Source organism: Opisthocomus hoazin, chromosome 26 (assembly GCF_030867145.1).
Source record: "Opisthocomus hoazin isolate bOpiHoa1 chromosome 26, bOpiHoa1.hap1, whole genome shotgun sequence".
Taxonomy (NCBI): domain Eukaryota; kingdom Metazoa; phylum Chordata; class Aves; order Opisthocomiformes; family Opisthocomidae; genus Opisthocomus; species Opisthocomus hoazin.
In genome coordinates, this window is record NC_134439.1 from 7,836,918 (window position 1) to 7,858,642 (window position 21,725).

Genomic DNA, 21,725 nt, shown 5'->3' on the forward strand with positions numbered 1-21,725 from the left:
GGGCAAGGAAGGGCGCTTCCCTCCTTGGGCTAGTATGGCCACATGGCAAATCCATAGGAGCAGTTGTGCCTCCTACCAAAAGCTTCATGCTCCAGCTGTGGCCACCAGTGGAGGCACAGGGAAAGGGAATAAGAAGACAAGCTGATAGGTTGCTTGGCCTCAGTATTCTCTCCAGTGTACCACCTGTTTTAAACAGAGGGCATTTACAAGCCTTTTTTGGTGTAGCCTCCAATGGGTCTGCCCCAAGGCAGCTGTCTGGGACTCTTTTCATCATCAAAGACCCTGGATCTAGATGCAGCTGTAAAAGTCACACTGGCATGTGTTTCACAGCAGCACAGGCTGGGGAGGCAAAGGCCCAGCCCCACCACAGCCTCCAGCTGCCACTGCTGAGCAGGCTGAGCTCAGAGTTACATGCAAGCAGTGGCAGGGAGGGAACTCCTCCTTGGAGCACCCACCACGTTCCTGTGCATTGCTGCAAGCTGTGGGCACCAGTGTGGGCTGAAGTGCACAGAAAAGGGAAGCACTGTCCTGGAGATCGACATCCTGCACATGTAGAAGCACCTGGGAGTCCCCTGCAGACAGCACAGAGCTGAATGTCCCTGAATCCACCTGAGCTCTGTACTTCCTCACCCACAGCAGCACCTGGGTCTGAAGATGTTGGGACTGGCATAGCTGGTAGAGAGATTGCAGGGCAGAGGTGCACAGTGTCCCACCTGGATGCACATTTCTGCTGGGAACTGGAGCACAGAGTCCTTTCGGGCATGACCTGTAAAGCCAGAAAGGGCTTTCCGCTTTGCTTGCCTGTGTACCTGTCCATCTATCACTTCACCAGCTTGCTCACTGTCCCCACTTTCCATCTCACTTTTTCAAGCCTCTGAAATGCTGAGCTGTTTCTCCCTGCACGCTTCTTTCTGCAGGATCTTGCCTCTCCTCACCCCCAGATCATCCTGCTTTTCAGCAATACTCACTGGTCTTTCAGTCCACTCCTCTCCATATCTGCCTCTGAGCTATGCCGACTGCTGTTCTCTCCTTCAGCAGCAGAAGACATGAGCTGTTCCTCTCCCATCTCTGACCATATCTTCTTGCTAGAACAATTCCTCCATATGACACATCACAAATTCTGCCGTTGCCCTGTCCTTGTAGGGAATTTCAGCTCTTCTTGCACAGAGTTAGCCTTCTCTATTTGTCCTCCAAGGTTTATGACCATCCCTAAAGGCATTGGTAGCATTTTATCCAATACATCTCAGAGAGAAGCTCCTATATGCCACATTGCTCTGTTCCCTAGCACCATTCTCTCTTTCAGGCTTCATTTATATCAGCAGCACATTCAGGAGTGCTCAATGCCTACAAATTTAAGTTGAGGTCTTATTCCTGTTTTGATGGCCATTACTCCTGAAGTCTCCCAGAGTATTTGCTGTACCCATCTGCAGTCCTTGCTCTCCCTACAGGAATACTCTGGGACAGAATTTGAAACTGATGCGTGCAGAGAGATGATGAAAGTCAGGTGCGTGATGGATGGACCCACAGAGGTAGCGTAGCAATAGGGAGACAAAGAATAAAAAACCTGTCCAGCCTGGTGTTCCATTTCCCACATAATCCTGCAGAAGCAGTCAGGAAAAAACAGACATCATGAAGAGAAGGATTTCCACAGGATGGAAATACGTGACTTGATGGAAGGGTCAGTTAATAGTTGGTGGAGAGATGAATGCATGAATGATAGGTGGAAGGGTGGAGTAACTGAACAAACAAAAGGGGCACAAGGAAAGCAAAGAAGTAGCAAGAGGGAAGGAACGACGTCATGAGCAATGCAGAAAGACACAGCTGAAAGTAAGGAAATTGGAATAGCTGGAGAAAGAACAGAACAATGAGTTTTCCCAGGGAAGGCGGGATGGGAGCTGAGGGAGGGATGGATTGGAGGACTGATCGGGGACAGAGGTCCGTGAAGAAGCCAGAGCGGACGGCAGCCTCGAGGGACCTGCGGGGGCCACCCCAGGCTCAGCCCCGGCCCCACGCAGCCCCCGGCCCCCGCCCACCGCCGCCAGCCCCGCGCACCCAGCAGCACCGCGGCCAGCCCCGCCAGCCCCGCGCCCCGGCACCGCCGCCTCCCGCCGCTCCGCCGCCCGCGCCTCGCTGCCCCCCGCCAGCCCCGGCTCTCTGCTCCGCCCGCGCCGCCTCCTCTCCGCCGCCTCCTCCCCTCGCCGCCGCCGCCAGCTCCGCCCCGGGGCTCAGCCCGGCGCCGGCGCCGCTCGGGCTCTCGCCCGGCCTCGCAGTGCTCGCTGGCTCTGCCCGGCCACGACTTGGTCTCCTGGGAAATGGACTCTCGCCGTCCGCCAGCGAGAATCAGCCTGCACAGAGCCAGCTGCAGTTGGGACAGCGGCAGGGCCTTGACCCAGGAGCTGGACCGGCTTCCCCGAGCTGTGCCTGAGCTCAGGGGCTGGAAGCAGCAGCCTCTGATTCCCGCAGATGGGCGGCAGAGACCGGCCGGAGCGGAGCTGCCCACAGCGACACCGGGTGTGCGGGAGGGCGGGCAGAGGCTGTCCCCGGCACGGGCCCCTCGGGGGGCCCGGCAGGAGCCGAAGGGGAGGGGGAAAATGCTGTCATCCATCAGTATAAAAGGAAATGTAAGATTTGAGGTGAAGTCTCCAGGGCATGCAACGCAGGTGTCGACTGTCGCGCAAAAATGCAGGAGGAACCAAGTGCTGCAGGGCAGTTGCCAGGGCAAGGAGGGTGAGCAGGGCAGGAGGCTGTGGGAGCAGAGGAGGTGGAACAAGTAAAGGGGGAGAAGCTGAGTCTAGAAGGGGAGAAATGAGTGCTGCTGGGAGAGATGTGGTTTGAGTGAGAAACAGCACCTTTCCGCAGCCAAATGGATCCTTCCTCCCTCTCAAACACAACAACAAAGCCAGCCCTTCTGTGCAGCACTTTCTCTGGCAGCTTCTCTCCCCAGCTGCCATCATGATTTACAAGTCCATGATCCTCCCTCCTCTTGCTCAGTCCACAGGTGTCTCATGTAGAGGGAAAAGACTTGCTGACTCTGGCCCAGACCCCTCCCACAAGACAAGCTGGTGAGGCCAGCTTTCATCTCCTGATTCCTCAGGGTGAGCATGAGGGCATTCAACAGGGGCATCTTTGTGGTGCAGAAGTCAGCAGCCATGCTGTGCACAGGGTGCTGGGACCCTGTCCTCAGGTACTTGAGACCACAACCTTGTAATACCTGGCCTCTACATTGAGGTGGGCAGTGCAGATGCAGAAGCTATGACATTTGCCTAAGGCAGAGCAGATCCTCAGAGCAGGTGAGATGATGCACACCCGAGAGGTGAGGATGGAGGTGAAATGGGTCATAGTGATGAACCCCATGTCAAGGAAGACCAGTATCCTTTCCTTGAGGTTGGTGCCCTCACCAACTGCCCTTAGCACAGTTTGGATGTCATGGGAGGTGGATGGTGCCAAAGCTAATGTCCATTCAGAAATACATGAGGAAAGGAGCAGGGATCCACACAAGGAATCTGTGGAAGGAGGGATGGGGCTGCCATTCAGTGTTTAGTACCTCAGGTCTGGGATCATGGCCAGGGTGGGGAAGTGTCCAGAGCTTCTCAGAGCAGAGTTTTCCAGACAACCTGGTGCACCTCCATGAACACCAAGGCCAGAGCTTGTCTAGCCTTGTGCCCCAGGCAGGGGCAGAGGCATCAGGTCCCTCCATTGGATAGCCCCTTGCACTCCACAACAGCTGCAGGAGTGTTCAAGGTTGTGCGTGGGAAGGCGGTAACTCAAATCTCTGTGACAATAGGTACCTGGCATTGCAGAGGGCTTAGCTGTGCAGAGCAACCCAGACACCATCCCCAGACTAATTAGGTCTCCCCTTGACCACCAAAGAAACCCAGAGCCAGCCCCATGAACCCAGAAGCATGAAAGACAACCCCGCCAACCGTGCACCCTAGCAAAGTCACATCCCACAGCTCTGCCTCGTCCACTCAGGGTGTCACCTGAGCTAAGAGTGCGTAGAAGCTCTGCACAGGCAAAAGCTTGTCTCCTGAGAATCCAACTCTCTGTGTTCTCCAGGAAGGACTCGCCAGCAAGAATAAGCCTGCACAAAGCCAGCTGCAGCCTGGAGCTGGACCAGCTTCGCAGAGCTGTCTCTGAGCTCAGGGGCTGACACAGCAGCCACTGATTCCCTGCAGGTGGCAGTGAGGAGCCTGAGAGCCTTCAGCTGCCTCCGTGTGGTCCCAGCACAATGCCTAAAAGTTGTGTTGTGGTAAATGGGGTGTGAGGACAAATGCGCCCATGCGTGTGCAGGGGTCAGGGAGGGCAAGGGAGAGGGGGAATAACAGGATCATAATGTAGGTGAGAAGGGACCTCCAGAGGTCATCTAGACCATCACTCTGCTTAGAACAGATCCCATTAGATCATGTTGCTCAAGGTCACATTGAGTCCCTTCCTGAGCACCTTCCAGGATGGACATTGCACAGCCTTGCTGGGAAACGCATTCCTTTTCTTCTTATTTCTTCTAGCCTATTGCTTAATCAGATTTCGTCATGTTCTGCCTCCTGGGCACTTCCAGAGACTACGTCCACCTTCTCTGTCTCCTCTAAAAAAGGAGTTGTAGAAAGCAAGGTTTACTCTGAGACATCTACTCATGAAGAAGGGCAGGTCGACTTCTCTCAGCCTCTCCTCGCATGTCATGTTTGTCAGCCTCATAATCGACTTGGTGTCCTTTCTTGGACTCCTTTCAGTATGTTGATATCCTTCTTGGACCAGGAAGCCCCAGTGTGGATGCAGTAGTCCAGATGAAGTCTCAGAAGGGGCAGAAGGTCAGGGTCACTTTCCCAGGCCTGCTGGCAACACTTTCGTTAACACAGCTCAGGATACCGCATGTCCTGTTTGCTGCAAAGGCACACTGCTCTCTCGTGTTCAGCTGGGGGTCTCCTAAAACCACTCGTACTATTCTGTGGATCTGTCTCCTAGGCAGTGAGTACCCAGGCCACACGACTGCATGGGCTGCTTCCTCCATCAGATGCAAAATCTCTCCCTTACTGTTTTTGATCCTCTTGAGATTCCAGTCAGCCCATTTCTCCAGCCTTTTTTGGTCGTCTCAGCAGGAGCCATGTCTGACAGTTGCAGCCCATTCCCCTCACTGGGTGTTATTGACCAACTTGCTGGGAGTTTCTCACTGCCCACTACTCATGGCATTCATGAAAATATTAAACAATATTGTTCAACTGCAGATCCCTACTACTGGACCCTACCAAGAACTGTCAGCCACCCAGGCTTTGCAACAAGATCACAACGCTATGAGCCTGGTAGTCCAGCCATTTTCCGCCCTTCTTTATCACTGAATACATTTGTCATTAATTTGGCCATAAAGGAAGTACGAGAGAGGCTGTCCAAGGTCTTGCTACATTCTAGGTACAAACCTGCTCTGCTGTTGACTTCCCCACAGTGCCTGTTACCTCCTGAGAAAATCATGAGATGTGTTCTCGGCTACAGTAGAGCCTCAGCTCAGAAGTGGATCTGTGGACAGAGGAGTCAGTGTTGTATGAGCTCTCCCAGCAGAACTCCGTGGCACTGATCTCAGCAAGGTCACTGAAGAGAAGGGGTGAAGTCCTTGGCTGCACTGCCTGCAAGATGGACCTGAGCTTCAGGCTGAAAGATCTTCAGGAGGGGAGATGGGCTTAGAAAATTTACCCACTGTGCACAGCCCTTGTCATAAAGTGGGTCCATACTGGCCTTGCCTGTGGGAGAACAGCAGGCTTTAGAGAATGTGGTCTCGGATCCAGTATCCTTTCCCTCTCAGAGGCAATTGCTGGGCACTGTAACTGAGATTCCAATGCAGGGCATGAAGATCTAGGTGGGCTCAAGTCCAAAGCAGTCATCAATTCTTTGGTTTACCTGGATGGGCAGGAAAAGGAGGGCTCAGCAGACTTAGGCTGCATTTGAGTGCCTCTTCCTTGGACAGATCTCTAGCAGCATGTTGCCGTCACCTCTCAGGTGCACGCAGTCTCCTTCTGAACCTGGTAATCTACTGCTCTGTGGTGCTCATGGAGAGAGCAGTGGAGAGTATCCCTACCATGAGCAGCACATTCCCACTTGATGAGTGACACTCAAGGATGGGGACACACAGAGACACACAATAGGGGACCATCGGGGTGAGCTGAGGAGGGAGGGAAAGGTCAGGACAGGGCAAACCCTCAAGCACAAGAGCCCATGCCGTCCCGCTGAGTATTGCTGGTGCTTCTTCCTATGACGGGCATTTCAAACACCTCCACCGGAGTAGACCATGCTAACATGACTTGTCTGTGCTGGACCTGTCCAGCACCGGAGCTTAGTCTGCTGCCAGCACTGCTGCATTCCTGCCCTAGAAATCCTGGCGCCTTTCATCCCTGTGCTTGAAAGAAGCCTTCATTGGAGAATGGGCATGGCACAAACCTGGAAATGACAAGGCAGCAGTGTTGGAAACCAAAGCACAGCCCATATCATTACCTGTGATGGTCTGCATGCAAGATGAGCTTGTCAGAAAATTGTTACCTCTGCAAAGGGTTCCTCTGGTCCTGCGGCAAGAAAGGGCAGGTATAAAAGTCAGCCCAAGTCTCGGCTCTCTCACCCACTTGTATTGGCTCCTTCTCCTTGGGACCGAGGTGAGTCTGAAGTCCCTTCTCTTCCAAACTGAGATCTCTCCTCAATGGACCTCCCAGCTGATAGTGGCTATGTCCCTTCGTGTGGTTTGGATCTTCTTCTCATGACAGAGGGCAGTGGGGAAAAGTTCTGCATAGAGAGAGGCTGGAATGTGGCTGAGGGGGGCTTTTGGTTTACAAATTAGGAAGGAGCCTCACTCGGCCATGCTGCTCTTTTTAGGGTGATGAAGACTCCGACACCCCACTCAGTAGCGACCTTGGTTCCTTTGTGACAGGATAACCAGGCTGCTCCTCATACACCCCTGTGCTCTGTTTCCTCTCTCTCTTCTCTCACAGCTGTACCTCCAGACCAGAGACATGTCCTGCTACAACCCATGCCTGCCATGCCGGCCCTGCGGCCCAACCCCACTGGCCAACAGCTGCAATGAGCCCTGTGTCAGGCAGTGCCAGAACTCCACCGTCGTCATCGAGCCTCCTGCTGTGGTGGTGACCCTGCCCGGCCCCATCCTCAGCTCCTACCCACAGAACACTGTTGTGGGCTCCTCCACCTCTGCTGCTGTTGGCAGCATCCTCAGCTGTGATGGAGTGCCCATCAACTCTGGGTGCTGTGATCTCTCTGGCATTTCCAGCCGCTACTCTGGCAGAAGGTACCTTGCCTGATAAAGATGCTGGGAGTGCCCCAGAGGAGACTCCTCCAGGAACTCAGAACATGGTGTTCTGCAAAGGATCTAGATTTTGGGGGTGTTTTCAGTATAGCTGAATGGCTTTGCCTTTCTCTCCTGTTTCATTGTTTGCTTTGATTCCCACTAGCAACAAGGTTTCCCCAAGGCCAGCCTAGTGGGCACCAGCTGTTTCCTCTCTGTTTGCGGTGCAGGCAGACGGGCATCATGCAGGAACATCTCCACGGCCAAGGCCCACAGTCTCTTCGCTGTCTCTGGGGCTCCCTGCCCCACTGGCTTCCAATGAAGTATTTTTTTTCCCTCTTTTGACTCATTAAAGTTGTGCTGTATTCAAACGTGGTCTCCATGTGGTTCTTCCCTCTGTGGACACTCACCGCTGCCAAAGGAGAAGAGTGTTGCTCTGGGGTGGAAGGGGGTGAGGGCACAAGGAGACTCTTCTGCATTCACAGAGGAATGGGAGGTTGGGACACCTTGCAGTGGCTCCTCTTTTTGGCAGCAAACCTTGGAGCTGAGGAAGATATCCAGGGGTGCTCTGGTGCCAGTGACCTATAGGCCGTGCCTTGCTTTGTCTCTGCCCACCAATGCCCAGAAAGGCAGGAGGTCCTGAGGGTTCAGCAGTCCCATGAGCTCTTGCAGAAGGGTGTTCCTCCTGTTATGGCTGGAGCTACGATAGGGTGGCAGGGGAAGGGTTTGGCCCTCTGAGAGGTGATTTGCTTTTCAGAATGGCGTCAGCAGTAATGGATGGAACAGCCCTTGGGATGACCCATAGCTGCTACTCCCCATTCCTCTCCCTTCTAAGACCCACTCTCGGGGTCATGGCCAGTGGGCATCAGCAGGATTAGCAGAGAGAAGTTGCCCATGCCACTAAATGCATTGAGGCTCAAGATCAGACCTAAGCATGTAGCAGCTGAGGTAGTCAACACAGAAATGGGGACAGTGAAACGGTCTGTTTCTGAGGGAGATCGTGTTGCTCTGGTACATCACAAGCAGGAGAATGTGAAGATCGGCAAGGACAACGAACCTGGATGCACTTCCCAAGAGAGCTGCAGGCAGGCTTAGATCTCCTGATTGCTGCATTGGTCCCCCCAGAGAGTTAGAGTTCGGGCTTTGGCTGCCATTCTGGGGGGAGAGGATCTTTTCACATGGAAATCTCATTCCTTCTGATTGGTGCAAACTTCTCTTGGAAGCTAATACAGTTTCATGTCTTCTTTCCTGCATGAAAATCCAGATATCTTGGCAAAAGTGTAGTAGCTGCTGTGTTTTGCATGTAGGACAAGAATATTGATAACAGTGATGGCTGTTGCTGTTGCTAAGAAATGACTATATGTTGCTATATCCAGCTAATGAGGTGGGAGGGAGCACAGTGAGAAACATATGACTTTCAATATAGCTTGTTTTATATTATTATTAGTGTGTATTAGTACTGCCTTTGTTGTTTTATTACACTGTCCTTATTTCAACCCACGAGTTTTACTTGTTGTCCATTCTCCTCCCCATCACATTGAGAGGAAGGGGAGGGGAGACCGAGCACCTGACTAGTCCTAGTTGCCATCTGCCAGCTTAAACCATGGCAGGGAATTATGGCTCATGAAACATACCTCAGAACAACTGAAGGCCAAAAGCTTTATAGGAGATTTTCCTCTGCATGTTTTAAATCCATTTTGCCTCATTGGGCTGTTAATAACCATCACCAACAGCAGCACAGTTGGACTTCCTAACCTTACTGCACTAAACCTCGTAACAAGCAGAAGGTCCCTCAGGTCCTTTGCAATGATGATACCATCTGCAGTTGTCCTTCTTGAAGAGGATGGCATTTCATCTGACAGATGAGTAAGCCCTTTTGCCAAAGCACTGCCAGAGTACTGCTATTGGCTCTTGGCATGACCTCTAGTATGGCTGCACAACTGAGGAGATCTTGGAAAGGTAGGAAAGGGGTACAGGATCCATGCAAGTTTTACACTCCAAACGAAGCGCATTCTTGCAGAGGATGTTTTTTTCCTAATGGTAATTTGAATGATGCTGTGACTCCAATTTCAGAAGGCAGGCACTGACTTGTCTCAAGCTGTGCTTCCCATGTCGTTTCTGTGGCCTCTTCCTGTGGCCCAGGTGTCTTCATCTACATGGGAGCCTCCTCCAAAGGGTCACTAGGCAGAGCAGTGGCTGTTCTTACACTGTGTTTACTCCCCTGCTCAACGCCTCGATTTACACCCGAAGAAAGAAGGATGCAAAAGCTGCTCTGAGCAGGTTCAAGAGCTGATATTTCTTCACAGGAAGAAAACAATGAGCAGGGTGCCATGACCCTCGCCCAAAGGTCACTATACTGCAAGGACTTAGGGATCAATGTAACAGATAACACATCAGAGGCCCTGGCTTCCGATGTGCTGTGCTACAATGCAGAGCTTGACCTTCAGACCCATGCTGTGCTGCACAGATCCCTCGTCCAGACGGCAAATGCAACCATTTGATGAGCCTGGAGACAGCTCCTGCTTGGTGCCAGTGACTGCACTAGCTGGGTGTCTTCATCTGTATCTACAAGTGCACTAAGAAGTTCTCATGTGAACATCTTTTCTGTCTGACAACAGAAATGATGAATAAAGCTGTTTCATTTTATGAAAATGTTCTGAAAGCTTGACTAAAACAGGGGAACCCTTTCATGGGCAGGACATGCTGTGCCCTGATTGGAGTTGCCTATTTGACAGCACATAGTTCAGGGCTCCTAGCATCTGAAGGATGTAGACACATATGTACTGCCTTCTCTTTCTTCATAGTCACGGTCTAGTCTAACAAATGGCATTTTAAACAACACTTTTTGGAGTCTGGATGCCTTTTCTATGGGAATCAAAACAAACCAGGATCTCCCAGGGCAAAACATTTGGTGCAGTTGACAGGCCCCAATGGAAAATGTCTTTGCAGAAAAAGGAAAGTGAAGGAGACAGACAGCATGCCTGGCGGGCCCTGCATGCAGTCAAGGGGGAACCATCACTGGGCACTTGGCCTAGGTGGTTTTCCTAGTGAATTGTGAAAGTAAGCAGAAATTAGCTGAATATCCCTGGCCACCTGAAGTATTAACTTGTTTCAAGAAACATGTGGTAGAGCAAGAAAAAGGCAATGCGTGCTGTGTTTGGTTGTTACTACCATGCTTGGAGTGGAAATGGAGATGTTTGGAGCCGAAGCAGTGGCCCTGTGTGGTACTCAGGGGCAGCAGAAGCTCAAAGGGATCTGGGCAGCAAATGGTGGGGTGGGGTGGGGGCATGGAGCAGGGTGCACACGGGGGTGGCAGACCCCCTCCCTGCAAATAAACAAAGGGAAGGGCAGACAGGGACAGGAATGAACACAGCCCTTGTGTTCTGCTTGTAACACTGTGGAGCCATCATGATAAGCAACAGGTCATGGCTCTGCTGGATACCAGGGCAGAGGTAACCCTAATTCATGGAAACCTGCCCCACTACCCCAAGACGACAGTGATGAATGTTCAGAAAATCAGGGTGAGAATGTGGCTTCCTCCCCACTTAAATACTGAGCATGACATCACAAGGTATAGAATATCCCATTCGATTGGCTGGTTGGGTCAGCGCAACCAGCTTGTTGTGAAAATTAACTCTATCGCAGCTGAACCCAGGACAACATCCCAGGCCTAAGCATCCACGCTTGTGCCTAGTTCACAGATCTAGCTCAGACAGGTATGTTAAGGGAGGACAGTGGTGGGAGGCTGCAGCCTTTCCTCCAGCTCAAAAAAATGGGTGGGGACAGCAGTCAGCAGGCAGAGCTAATGGCTGTATTCAGAGTACTAGAGGAGACACCCCTCCTTCCAAGTTGTTCATGAAAACCATTCTTTTATTTTCTCTCATGCAGAGCCATTATGCAGAGCCTTACACAACCGCTTCACCTCACCACTCCAATGCCTGGAGCACACCCTCTGCCTCCTTCTTCACTGACCTTCGTGTCTGCTTAGTGGTTTCTCTCACATTTTCTCACTCCTCTCTTGTAGCTGCTGCACACTGCTTTTTTGCACCTTCTTAAATATGTTATCACAGAGTTGCTACCACCATTGCTGATCATTGCTATGAACATTGTCAAATCACTCCGCTTTGGCCAGTAGCGGGTCCATCTTAGAGCCGGCTGGAACTGGGGGGGAGGCTTCTGGCATTTTTTCATAGAAGCCATCCCTGCAGCTCCTTCACTACCAAAACCCTGCCAGGTAAACCAAATATGCTGTTGTTGCTCTTCTACTACTATGTGCAGAAACTGTTTTGTGTATAGCAACTTTGGCTGCAGGAGAAACTCAGCCAGCTGATGGTGACAGAGGAGGCTGCAGGCAGCTCCCTCTTGCTACAGGCAATCACACCACCTGCACCTGCATGCAAAACACAAGAGGAAAAAAGGCCAGCGCATCAATTAAAACTGGGGACATAATAAAAAGAATTCATGAGCATTCACAGGGTAGCCTAAACATTTTTTCAGCTGCTCTGTAAATTAATGTTGCTTCCTCATTTCTCTGCCTTTTGAAGAGAGGCTATTAACACTGCTGTGAGTCTAGAGACTGGTTTCACTACTACATCACTTGTGATGTCCCAGCCTCCGTGTCTGTAGCCTGAGGGGAGGCTGGCTTGTCCCAGGCACACACTCTTCTGCTGCCACATGAGTGTGTCACTGTGGCAGTGCTCCCTTTGCAAGGACAGGGGCTGGTCCCAGACTCTTGATGAGATCAGGAAGGCCAGGCAGGAGCATCTAAGGCTGCAGGATTTCCTTTTCCTTCTGATGTGGGAATTCTTTGTGGGGCTGCAGCAATGGGGATGTTCTCTAGTTTTCATGTTCTTCTTCACAAACAGACCTGGGACGCAGAGAGGCACAATGTCTGGAAAGGCCATGATGGCTTTGAGTCTGCTGTGGTTTTTCTCTGTCTTACAGTGAGAAAACAGCTGACTGAACCACTGTCAACCCCTTGAGCTCACTAAGGCAGATAGCACTGGCCAGTGACTGATGCATTACTTTAATTGCAGTGTCTGAAGGAGTTGTGTAAAGTCATCTAGAGGGGCTGAGAGCTGGTGTTGGGAGTTCTGGTTCCCAAAGGCATGTGTACATGATTGTGCTAACCTACATGTTCCCCTGGCTGTGCTCACGTGTGCATTCACACTCATGTGTGTGTGCCTGTGGCAATGCACATGCAAACATGGGTGTACACAAATGTTCTGTGTGAGTGTGTGTGGGCAATTGTATCCATGAGTGTGTACGTTTTTAGCACATGTTCTCTGAACTGAGCTGTCCTGAGACACTGCTGCTAGAGATGTTCATTGCGTAGCCCTACCCTTGCTGGTTTAAAACCAGACAAGAAGTTAATCTCATCTAAACGATGTGCCTTTGTCTGATAAGCAGGAGGCGGCTGTCCGAGAGCAGCAGTTTAACTGATGTACTACTTTTCCATGTGGTTTATGTAGATCAAAAATATTCATATTTATTTTATTTATACATATTCATTATTATCCTCTTTGGTGATTGGTGCAAATTTTCTCACTTCGCATGTAAATTATTGTGCAGACTCAGTCATCCTCTTCCATTCTTCTCTTTTGAGTAGGTGGTATTACTTGGGCAGGTGGTCAATGGGTCAGTGGTCATGATCTCCCCCTGCCAGAATTGTCTTTTACCCATTCGGCTCACTATCTTGGCAGTCCTGGTCAGTTTTCTCAGTTTGCTACAGGAAACCATGCTCCATCATCCTCTTTTGTACAAAAAGACATTGTCTATTGTTTTGTTCGCATTAGTGATTATCTACATCTATCCCGAACGTCTTAATTCGTATACTCTGTGTTCCCACACCTAATGTCCAGTTGGATCTCGCTGTACAAGGAATATAGCAGCATTGTTTGTTGCCATGGTTAGCTGATTGTATCACCCTGATTACACCTAGACTTGCCAAAAGACAGATAACTAGGGGAAAGGTAATTTTGGCAGGGGGAAATCATGACTGCCAACTCATGGACTATGTACCCCAGTGATATTGTCACCGAAAATCCGGGAATAAAACCTCGTAACACCAATGTAGTGTTAAAAGGCAGGCATTCTTTATTGCAGCGCTGGATGCACGGGGGATAATTCCACCAAACGTGCATACCCCATACCCCCTCCGCGCAGTTTATATAGATTAAAATATACATATTCATCTGATTACTTAAGCCCTTTCTTTCATAGTCAAATCAGTCCATTTTCATACACTCCTCCCACCCGCACTTGCGCAGTGCCTCCTAGTGGTGGTCGTCGGGGGTCCTAAGATGAAGGCTCATCCTCTTCATCACAGTGTCCGCTGGTTGACCCCAGCTTCTGCACATGCGCAGTCCTTTTCTGGCTCTTGTCCCGTAGCTAGGTCGCTGTAACTATGTCGCTGTAGCTAGGTCGCCTTGACTGGCTCTAGGCGACCGCTAACATTTCAGGTGGGAAACTTTTGTTTCAGTTAATTTAGACAATAGATAAAAACCACAAACACACCTGCAACTATAGTAACGCTATTCCTATTAAAAATTTCCTTCACTACTATTGTTTAACATTGATAATTACCTGGAAACCAAACTCTCTGTTGCTGGACCTAGCGTCCAGATGGGCAGGGGCTATACAAGGGACATAACTAGCAACATGGTTTATGTTTATGGTTAACAGATTTCATCCCCTTGGTTACATTTCCCCCCTTTGGAAGTTTTGAAATAATTATCTTTTCAGTACTTCCATTCTATTCTATATCAAACTTTATTTCAATTACAATGGTTAGATAATTATTGATTGTTATATTCGTTTTATAATTTATTTATTTCGCTACAGGGTGGTGGAGCCGTAGCAGCCGATTCACCAGGGTTTTGTCTTCTAGTAACAGCTTGAATAATTTTCCGATTAAAAGCAGTTCTGTTGGTGAGTTCTCTTTTTAGGCAATAGTATATGAGCATTATTACTACAACCATTACCAATAAAAGCAGTCCGGTACCGATTAAAGATTTGACCCAAGAGCTAATATTCCACCCTAATCCGTTAAAAATTTTATCAAGCCAATTTTCTTGCATGTCCTGTTGAATTTCCTGAGTGTTTTTTTCTATTTGTTTTAGTAAGTTTAAGTCATGTTCAACATCCTGAGTGACGTTGGGGATATGCAGACAGCAATGATCTATTTTATCTTTTAGGTACTCACATACTCCATGTTCTTTTAACAGAAGCATGTCTAAGGCCATTCTATTTTGGAGAGTCATTCTTGAGGTTGCTTGCAACTGTAGGTTTAACTGTCTGAATCCTTTTCTTGTTACATTTGCTAATTTTTCTACTTGACCAGTTAGTTTATATAACCAGACCTTATTCCTATAAGTCGATAAGGGAGTCAATAAAGATTCTAAGGCTCATCCAATTTTTACTCCTGTTGAAGGCTCATTCCAGTTTTTATCTTCTTCAACTTTTGATCTTTTTATTCGTATTAATTTTAAATTTTCGGAGTTCCCCTTAAAGGGAGTCTTTTTCCAAATTGGACATAATGTTGGCATTCTTAAAGTAATTTGTTTTACCTTACCATCAACTGGTAGGTGAGTGGACCAGGTTCCATCACTCATTGCCCAAACTAAGTGTCCTGGACTTTGAATTGTTGATTTTCTACAACTAAAGAATGTTCCTCTTTTTGGCTTATAGGTATCAGTCAACTGTAAATCATTTTTAAGTCCCCTACACTGGCATCCATATTTCAAGGCAGCTGCCAAAGGTGGAACACTTTGGATTGCTTTACTAACTGTACTGCAATTATATATTTTTGTACAATTCCACCAGGGTACTACAATTTCTTTTTCCCGGGAAGTACTTCCTTTGTCATTGACCGATGGGAAAGCGGCAAAAATCATTCCATCCCAGGTGAAACACCAGGGAGCACTGGCCATATACTGGAACTGAGATGTGATGGCCATTGACCATACTGAATCCCACAAAGTTATTTCTTGTTTAGTTTTGTTGGACTCTTTGCATTCCCATTTCATGATTGTTCGAGTAACATTTTTCTTAACGGGTTCATCATAAGCACACCAACCTATATTGGGAAAAACTATTTGGACAAAAACATAATTTAGTAACTTCTCACAATTTGCTCTACTTCCAGGGGTTTTCCATTGTTTTCTAACATGATCTATTCGTTCTTGCCACTCAACAATGGGAACTTGTTCACAATGAGTACCGTCATTTTTGGGTTCTTTGTTACTTAGATTTGTTGTTAAGATTCCCCACGGAACTGATTCTCCTACAGCCCTTGGGATTGGAAGACATGCAGTTATTTGGGTCACGTTTTGTAAGTTTGCAAATTCTTTTATAAGCCAAATCATCAAATTTTCTTCCGGAGTCCTCCTTGGGAGGTATATTAATTGTTCCACTTTTATTGGCAGTGAATCGACGTTTTCTGTTTTTACTTTTAATATACTGAACAGTGCTTCCATTATCATCAGTTCCCAGATCGAGATACAGTCTCCCCGCATTTTACAGCAATAGCTACTCTTTTAGATATATTTTAAAATCAGTTTTGCAGTTTTTGGATCTCTATTGACGACTTTCCACGAAGGGGCTCTCTTCACTCGAGTGTAGTGTATTTACGGTTCTACTCCTTCTACTTTGATCGCAGTGTAAGTTGTTAACAGTACCTGAAAAGGTCCTTTCCACTTCTCCTGCAGTGGTTCAGAGTTCCAAGTCTTTATGTACACGAAATCACCTGGTTGATACTGATGCACAGGTGTATCCAAAGCAAGTGATCTGGTCAGTACAACGTACTTTCGGAGTGTTTCAAGTGTTCTTCCTAAAGAAATCAAATATAATTTTAAATCTGTTTCCCCTGTTATTTTCATATCCCCTGGGATCAAAGGAGTCTGATATGGTTTGCCATACAGAATTTCGTATGGACTTACACCATCTTTAGATCTAGGTTGAACTCTGATTCTCAGAAGTGCTAATGGTAAAGCTTGTGGCCATTTTGAAGACACCTCTTGACAAATTTTACTTATTTGTCGCTTTAATGTCTGATTCATTCTTTCAATTCTTCCACTTGATTGTGGCCTCCAGGGGGTATGTAAATCCCAATTTATCCCTAAAATTTTACTTACTTGTTGAACTATTTCTGCTACAAAATGTGGTCCCCTATCGGAAGACATGCCAATTGGTACCCCAAACCTTGGTATTATTTCTTTTAACAATATTTTAACTACTTCTCTCGCTTTGTTGGTGCGACAAGGAAAGGCTTCCGGCCATCCAGAAAAAGTATCAATTAATACTAATAGATACCTGAATCCATTCTGCCTGGCGAGTTCAGAAAAATCAACTTGCCAGTAATCTCCTGGAGTGTTACCCTGTTTTGTTACCCCTAGGGGTGCCCTTTTCCAATTTAAAGGATTATTTTTGAGACAAATTGGACACTTAGTTATTATGGATTTAACTACTTTTGTCATTCCTACACACACCACAGATGATTTTAGGCTTGAGACCATAGCATCTACGCCTCAATGTGTCTGTGTATGTTTTTCTTTTGCAAGTTCTAACATAACTTGCGGGGTTACAATTACCTGTTTTTCTGGCGTTATCCACCACCCTTCTGTATTTTGTGATGTTTTTAATTGTTCTGCTAATTGTTCATTCAATTTACTGTATTTTGGCTTTAGATTTGCGATTTTTATTTGTTTTACTGGTACTAGTGCAAAGATACCTTGTTCAGCAGCCTCCTTTGCTGTTTTGTTTGCCAGTCGATTACCTATGTTTACAGCTGTCCGACCAAATTGATGAGCCTTGCAGTGCATCACTGCCACTTCCTTTGGTTTCTGCGCTTCTTCGAGGAGCTGAAGGATTTTTTTCTTTATGTTTTATCGATGAACCTTGGGCTGAGAGCAGTCCTCTTTTTTTCCAGATGGCTCTATGAGCATGAATTACACCAAATGCATATTTAGAATCAGTCCATATATTTACCCTTTTTCCTTCTGCCATTCGCAAGGCTTGCCTCAATGCCACCAGTTCTGCTTTCTGTGCCGAGGTATTTGCAGGTAGCGTTCCTGACTCCAATACCTCGGTCGTGGTGACAACAGCATATCCGGCCATTCGTCTTCCTTCTTTCACAAGGCTGCTTCCATTCGTGAACAACTCCAGATCAGGGTTCTCCAGAGGCTCATCCCTCAGGTCCGGTCTGCTGGAATAGACTTGTTCAACAGTTAGCAGGCAATCATGTTCTAGATTTTTTTGTCGGATTCTCCGTTGACAGAAACATTGCTGGATTTACAATGGTTGTGGTTTTTAATTCCACATCATTTTGTTCCAGCAAGACAACTTGATATTTTAGCATTCTGCTGGGGGACAGCCAATGACCCCCCTTTTGTTCTAGAACAGTTACCACCATGTGTGGTACATACACCACTATCTTTTGGCCCATAGTCAATTTTCGAGCTTTTTGAATCAGCAATACTGTCGCTGCCACAGCACGCAAACATCCCGGCCATCCTTTACTCACGTTGTCAAGTTGTTTAAAGAAGTATCCTATTGGTCGCTTCCAGGATCCCAGACGTTGTGCCAGCACTCCAAGGACCAGATGTTGCCTCTCATGGACAAACAGTTTTCCAAATATTGTGGGGCTATTTTTAAATCCTTGTGGAAGTACAGTCCATGTCAGTTGCATCTTTCGTCCTGTTGCAGGGCTTTCTCATTCAAAAGCAAATATGCTTTGACTTTGTGCATCCAGAGGTATGCAAAAGAAGGCATCCTTTAAATCTAGTACAGTAAACCATTTATACTCCTCTTTCAGGGATGTTAATAAAGTATAGGGATTGGCCACTACTGAGTGTACATCTTGAACTATTTGATTTATAGCTCTTAGATCCTGGACTAGTCTATATTCCCGTCCCCCAGGTTTCTTTACCGGTAATATAGGTGTGTTATATTCTGACTCGCATTCTACCAAAAGTCCACATTCCAAAAATTTCGTGATTAACCCGTCCAATTCTTTTTATGCCTCCCACTTAATAGGATATTATTTTTGTCTTACCGGTTTGGATCCAGGTTTTAAGGTCACTTTTACCAGTTCTGCCAGTTTAGATCGTCCTGGAACCTCACTTGCCCAAACCAAGGGGGTTACAGCATTTTCCACCTCTTCTGGAATTCGTTCTTCTTTAAAAGAATCCTGTAACATAAATACTTTTGCCTCTATGGCTTTTGATTCAGGTATCAATAATTCAATATCCTATTAAGTGGGAGGCTCGAAAAGGATTGGAGGGGTTAATCACTAAATTTTTGGAATATGGACTTTTGGTAGAATGCAAGTCAAAATATAATACTCCTATATTAGCAGTAAGGAAATCTGGAGGAAAAAAATATCGGCTAGTCCAGGACTTAAGAGCTATAAATCAGGTAGTTCAAGATATACACCCAGAAGTAGCCAATCCCTATACTTCACTGACATCTCTGAAAAAGGAACATAAATGGCTTACTGTACTAGATTTAAAGGATGCCTTCCTTTGCATACCTCTGGATGCACAAAGTCAAAGCATATTTACTTTTGAATGGGAGAGCCCTGCAACAGGATGAAAGATTTGTATCTGACATGGACACCTGAACGCCAAAAATCATTTAAGGAACTTAAAGGCAATGATGATGGCCCCTGCTTTGGGTTTACCTGATTTAACCAAACCTTTTGAACTCTTTGTCCATGAGGAGGCAACACCTGGCCCTTGGAGTGCTGGCACAATGTCTGGGATCCTGGAAGCGACCAGTAGGATACTTCTCTAAAGAACTTGACAATGTGAGTAAAGGATGGCCGGGATGTTTGCGTGCTGTGGCAGCAACAGTATTGCTGATTCAGGAAGCTCGAAAATTGACTATGGGCCAAAAGATGGTGGTGTATGTACCACACATGGTGGTAACTGTTTTAGAACAAAAGGGGGGTCATCTGTTATCCCCCAGCAGAATGCTGAAATATCAGGTTGTCTTGCTGGAGCAGGACGATGTGGAATTGAAAACCACAACCATTGTAAATCCAGCAATGTTTCTGTCAACGGAAAATCCGACAGAAAATCTAGAACATGATTGCCTGCTAACTGTTGAACAAGTCTATTCCAGCAGACCGGACCTGAGGGATGAACCTCTGGAAAATCCTGGTTTGGAGTTGTTCACGGATGGAAGCAGCTTTGTGAAAGAAGGAAGACAAATGGCCGGATATGCTGTTACCACCACCGAGGTACTGGAGTCAGGAACGCTACCTGCAAATACCTCGGCACAGAAAGCAGAACTGGTGGCACTGAAACAAGCCTTGCGAATGGCAGAAGGAAAAAGGGTAAATATATGGACTGATTCCAAATATGCATTTGGTGTGATTCATGCTCATGGAGCCGTCTGGAAAGAAAGAGGACTGCTCTCAGCTCAAGGATCATCGATAAAACATAAAGAAGAAATCCTTCAGCTCCTCGAAGAGGTGCAGAAACCAAATGAAGTGGCAGTGATGCACTGCAAGGCTCATCAATTTGGTCAGACAGCTGTAAACGTAGGTAATCGATTGGCGGACAAAACAGCAAAGGAGGCTGCGGAACAAAGTATCCTTGCACTAGTACCAGTAAAACAGATAAAAATCATGAATCTGAAACTAAAATATAGTGAACTGGATGAACAATTAGAAGAACAATTGAAAGCATCACAAAATACAGAAGGGTGGTGGGTAACACCAGAAAAACAAGTAATAGTAACCCCGCAAGTCATGTCAGAACTTGCAAAAGAAACGCATGCACAGACCCATTGGGGCATAGATGCTATCGTCTTGAGCCTAAAATCATCTGCAGTGTGCGTAGGAATGACGGGGGTAATTAAATCTATAGTAGCCAAGTGTCCAATTTGTCTCAAAAATAATCCTTTAAACCAGAAAAAGGCACCCTTAGGAGTAACAAAACAGGGTAACTCCCCAGGAGATTATTGGCAAGTTGATTTTTCTGAACTGCCCAGACAGAATGGATTCACGTATCTATTAGTATTAATTGATACTTTTTCTGGATGTCCAGAAGCTTTTCCTTGTCGCACCAACAAAGCAAGAGAAGTAGTTAAAATATTGCTAAAAGAAATAATACCAAGGTCTGGGGTACCAATCGGCATGTGTTCTGATAGGGGACCACATTTTGTAGCAGAAATAGTTCAACAAGTAAATGAAGTCTTACGAATAGATTGGAATTTACATACCCCCTGGAGGCAGCAATCAAGTGGGAAAATTGAAAGAATGAACCAAACATTAAAAAGACAAATAAGTAAAATTTACCAAGAGGTGTCTTTAAAATGGCCACAAGCCTTACCATTAGCACTTCTAAGTATCAGAGTCCAACCAAGATCTAAAGATGGTGTAAGTCCATAAGAAATCTTGTATGGCAGACCTTATCAGACTCCTTTAATCCCAGGGGATGTGAAAATAGCAGGGGAAACAGATTTAAAAATGTATTTGATTTCTTTAGGAAAAACCCTCGAGGTACTCCGAAAATACGTTGTGCTGACCAGATCGCTTGCTTTGGATACGCCTGTGCATCAGTATCAACCACGTGATTTTGTGTACATAAAGACCTGGAACTCTGAACCACTGCAAGAGAAGTGGAAGCTCCATCCAACCTGTCCTTGAACACTTCTAACAGTGAGGCATCCACAATATCTCTGGGCAATCTGTTCCAGTGTTCCGCTGCCCTCATCCTAAAAATTTTCTTCCTTATATCTAACTAAAATCTACTCTGCTTTAGCTTAAAACCGCTGCCCCTTGCCTGTCACTACACGCCCTGGTAAAAAGTCTCTCTCCATTGTTGTCATAAGCCCTTTATATATACTGAAAGGTCGCAATAAGATCTCTGCAGAACCTTCTCTTCTCGATGTTAAACAACCCCGACTGTCTCAGCTTTTCTTCAGAGGACAGATATTCCAACCCTCTGATCATTTCACGGCCCTCCTCTGGACTTGCTCTAACTGACTCTGAAGACTCTTCCCACAGTCAGTGAAGAGACATCAGCTCACACACAGGAGTTATCCTATCCCAAAGCAGATGTGCACAGTAAACGGGACAAACCATCTTTCTGGAGACGCTGATCCTGCAATTCATCATTTGTGGCCTCTGAGCTCCCCAGCTGTCATAAGCTCACGGCAGCTCTGGCGTGCCTGATCATAAGTGAACTCCTCGACTGTCCTACTGGAGACTGCAAGCACCTCCACCACATGGCTAAACCCCATATCCATGTCCAGGGTACTCTAGGAAAAATAGACAGCAGGAAGAGATCTTCTCTGTCAGCAAATGGGCTCAAGCTGGGCACATTACTCTCATTAGCTGCATCTCCCCCTCACACCAAGTGCAGATCAGTCTTCTCTCAACTGCACTGAACCCTTGGAAGGGTTACAGGACTTGCAGAAGATGACTCTGTCAATTCCAAAACCTGTG

The 21,725-nt window shown here is 47.2% G+C and overlaps 3 protein-coding genes across 3 annotated transcripts; 2 read left to right on the forward strand and 1 right to left on the reverse strand.

The window, feature by feature from the left end:
- The first annotated feature begins 6,495 nt into the window (after positions 1–6,495).
- On the forward strand, positions 6,496–7,286 carry LOC104326217 (feather keratin Cos2-3). The gene is given in 3 exon segments (XM_075443866.1): positions 6,496–6,531; positions 6,534–6,629; positions 6,963–7,286. Coding segments are annotated over 3 exon segments (456 nt in total).
- Positions 7,287–13,179: 5,893 nt separating this feature from the next.
- On the reverse strand, positions 13,180–17,957 carry LOC142364281 (uncharacterized). The gene is given in 5 exon segments (XM_075443588.1): positions 13,180–13,231; positions 16,076–16,647; positions 17,089–17,142; positions 17,144–17,512; positions 17,514–17,957. Coding segments are annotated over 5 exon segments (1,491 nt in total).
- Positions 17,958–18,575: 618 nt separating this feature from the next.
- LOC142364282 (uncharacterized) lies at positions 18,576–21,291 on the forward strand. Its single transcript, XM_075443589.1, is given in 4 exon segments — positions 18,576–18,586; positions 18,910–18,988; positions 18,990–19,883; positions 21,130–21,291. Coding segments are annotated over 4 exon segments (1,146 nt in total).
- The last annotated feature ends 434 nt before the right edge of the window (positions 21,292–21,725 follow it).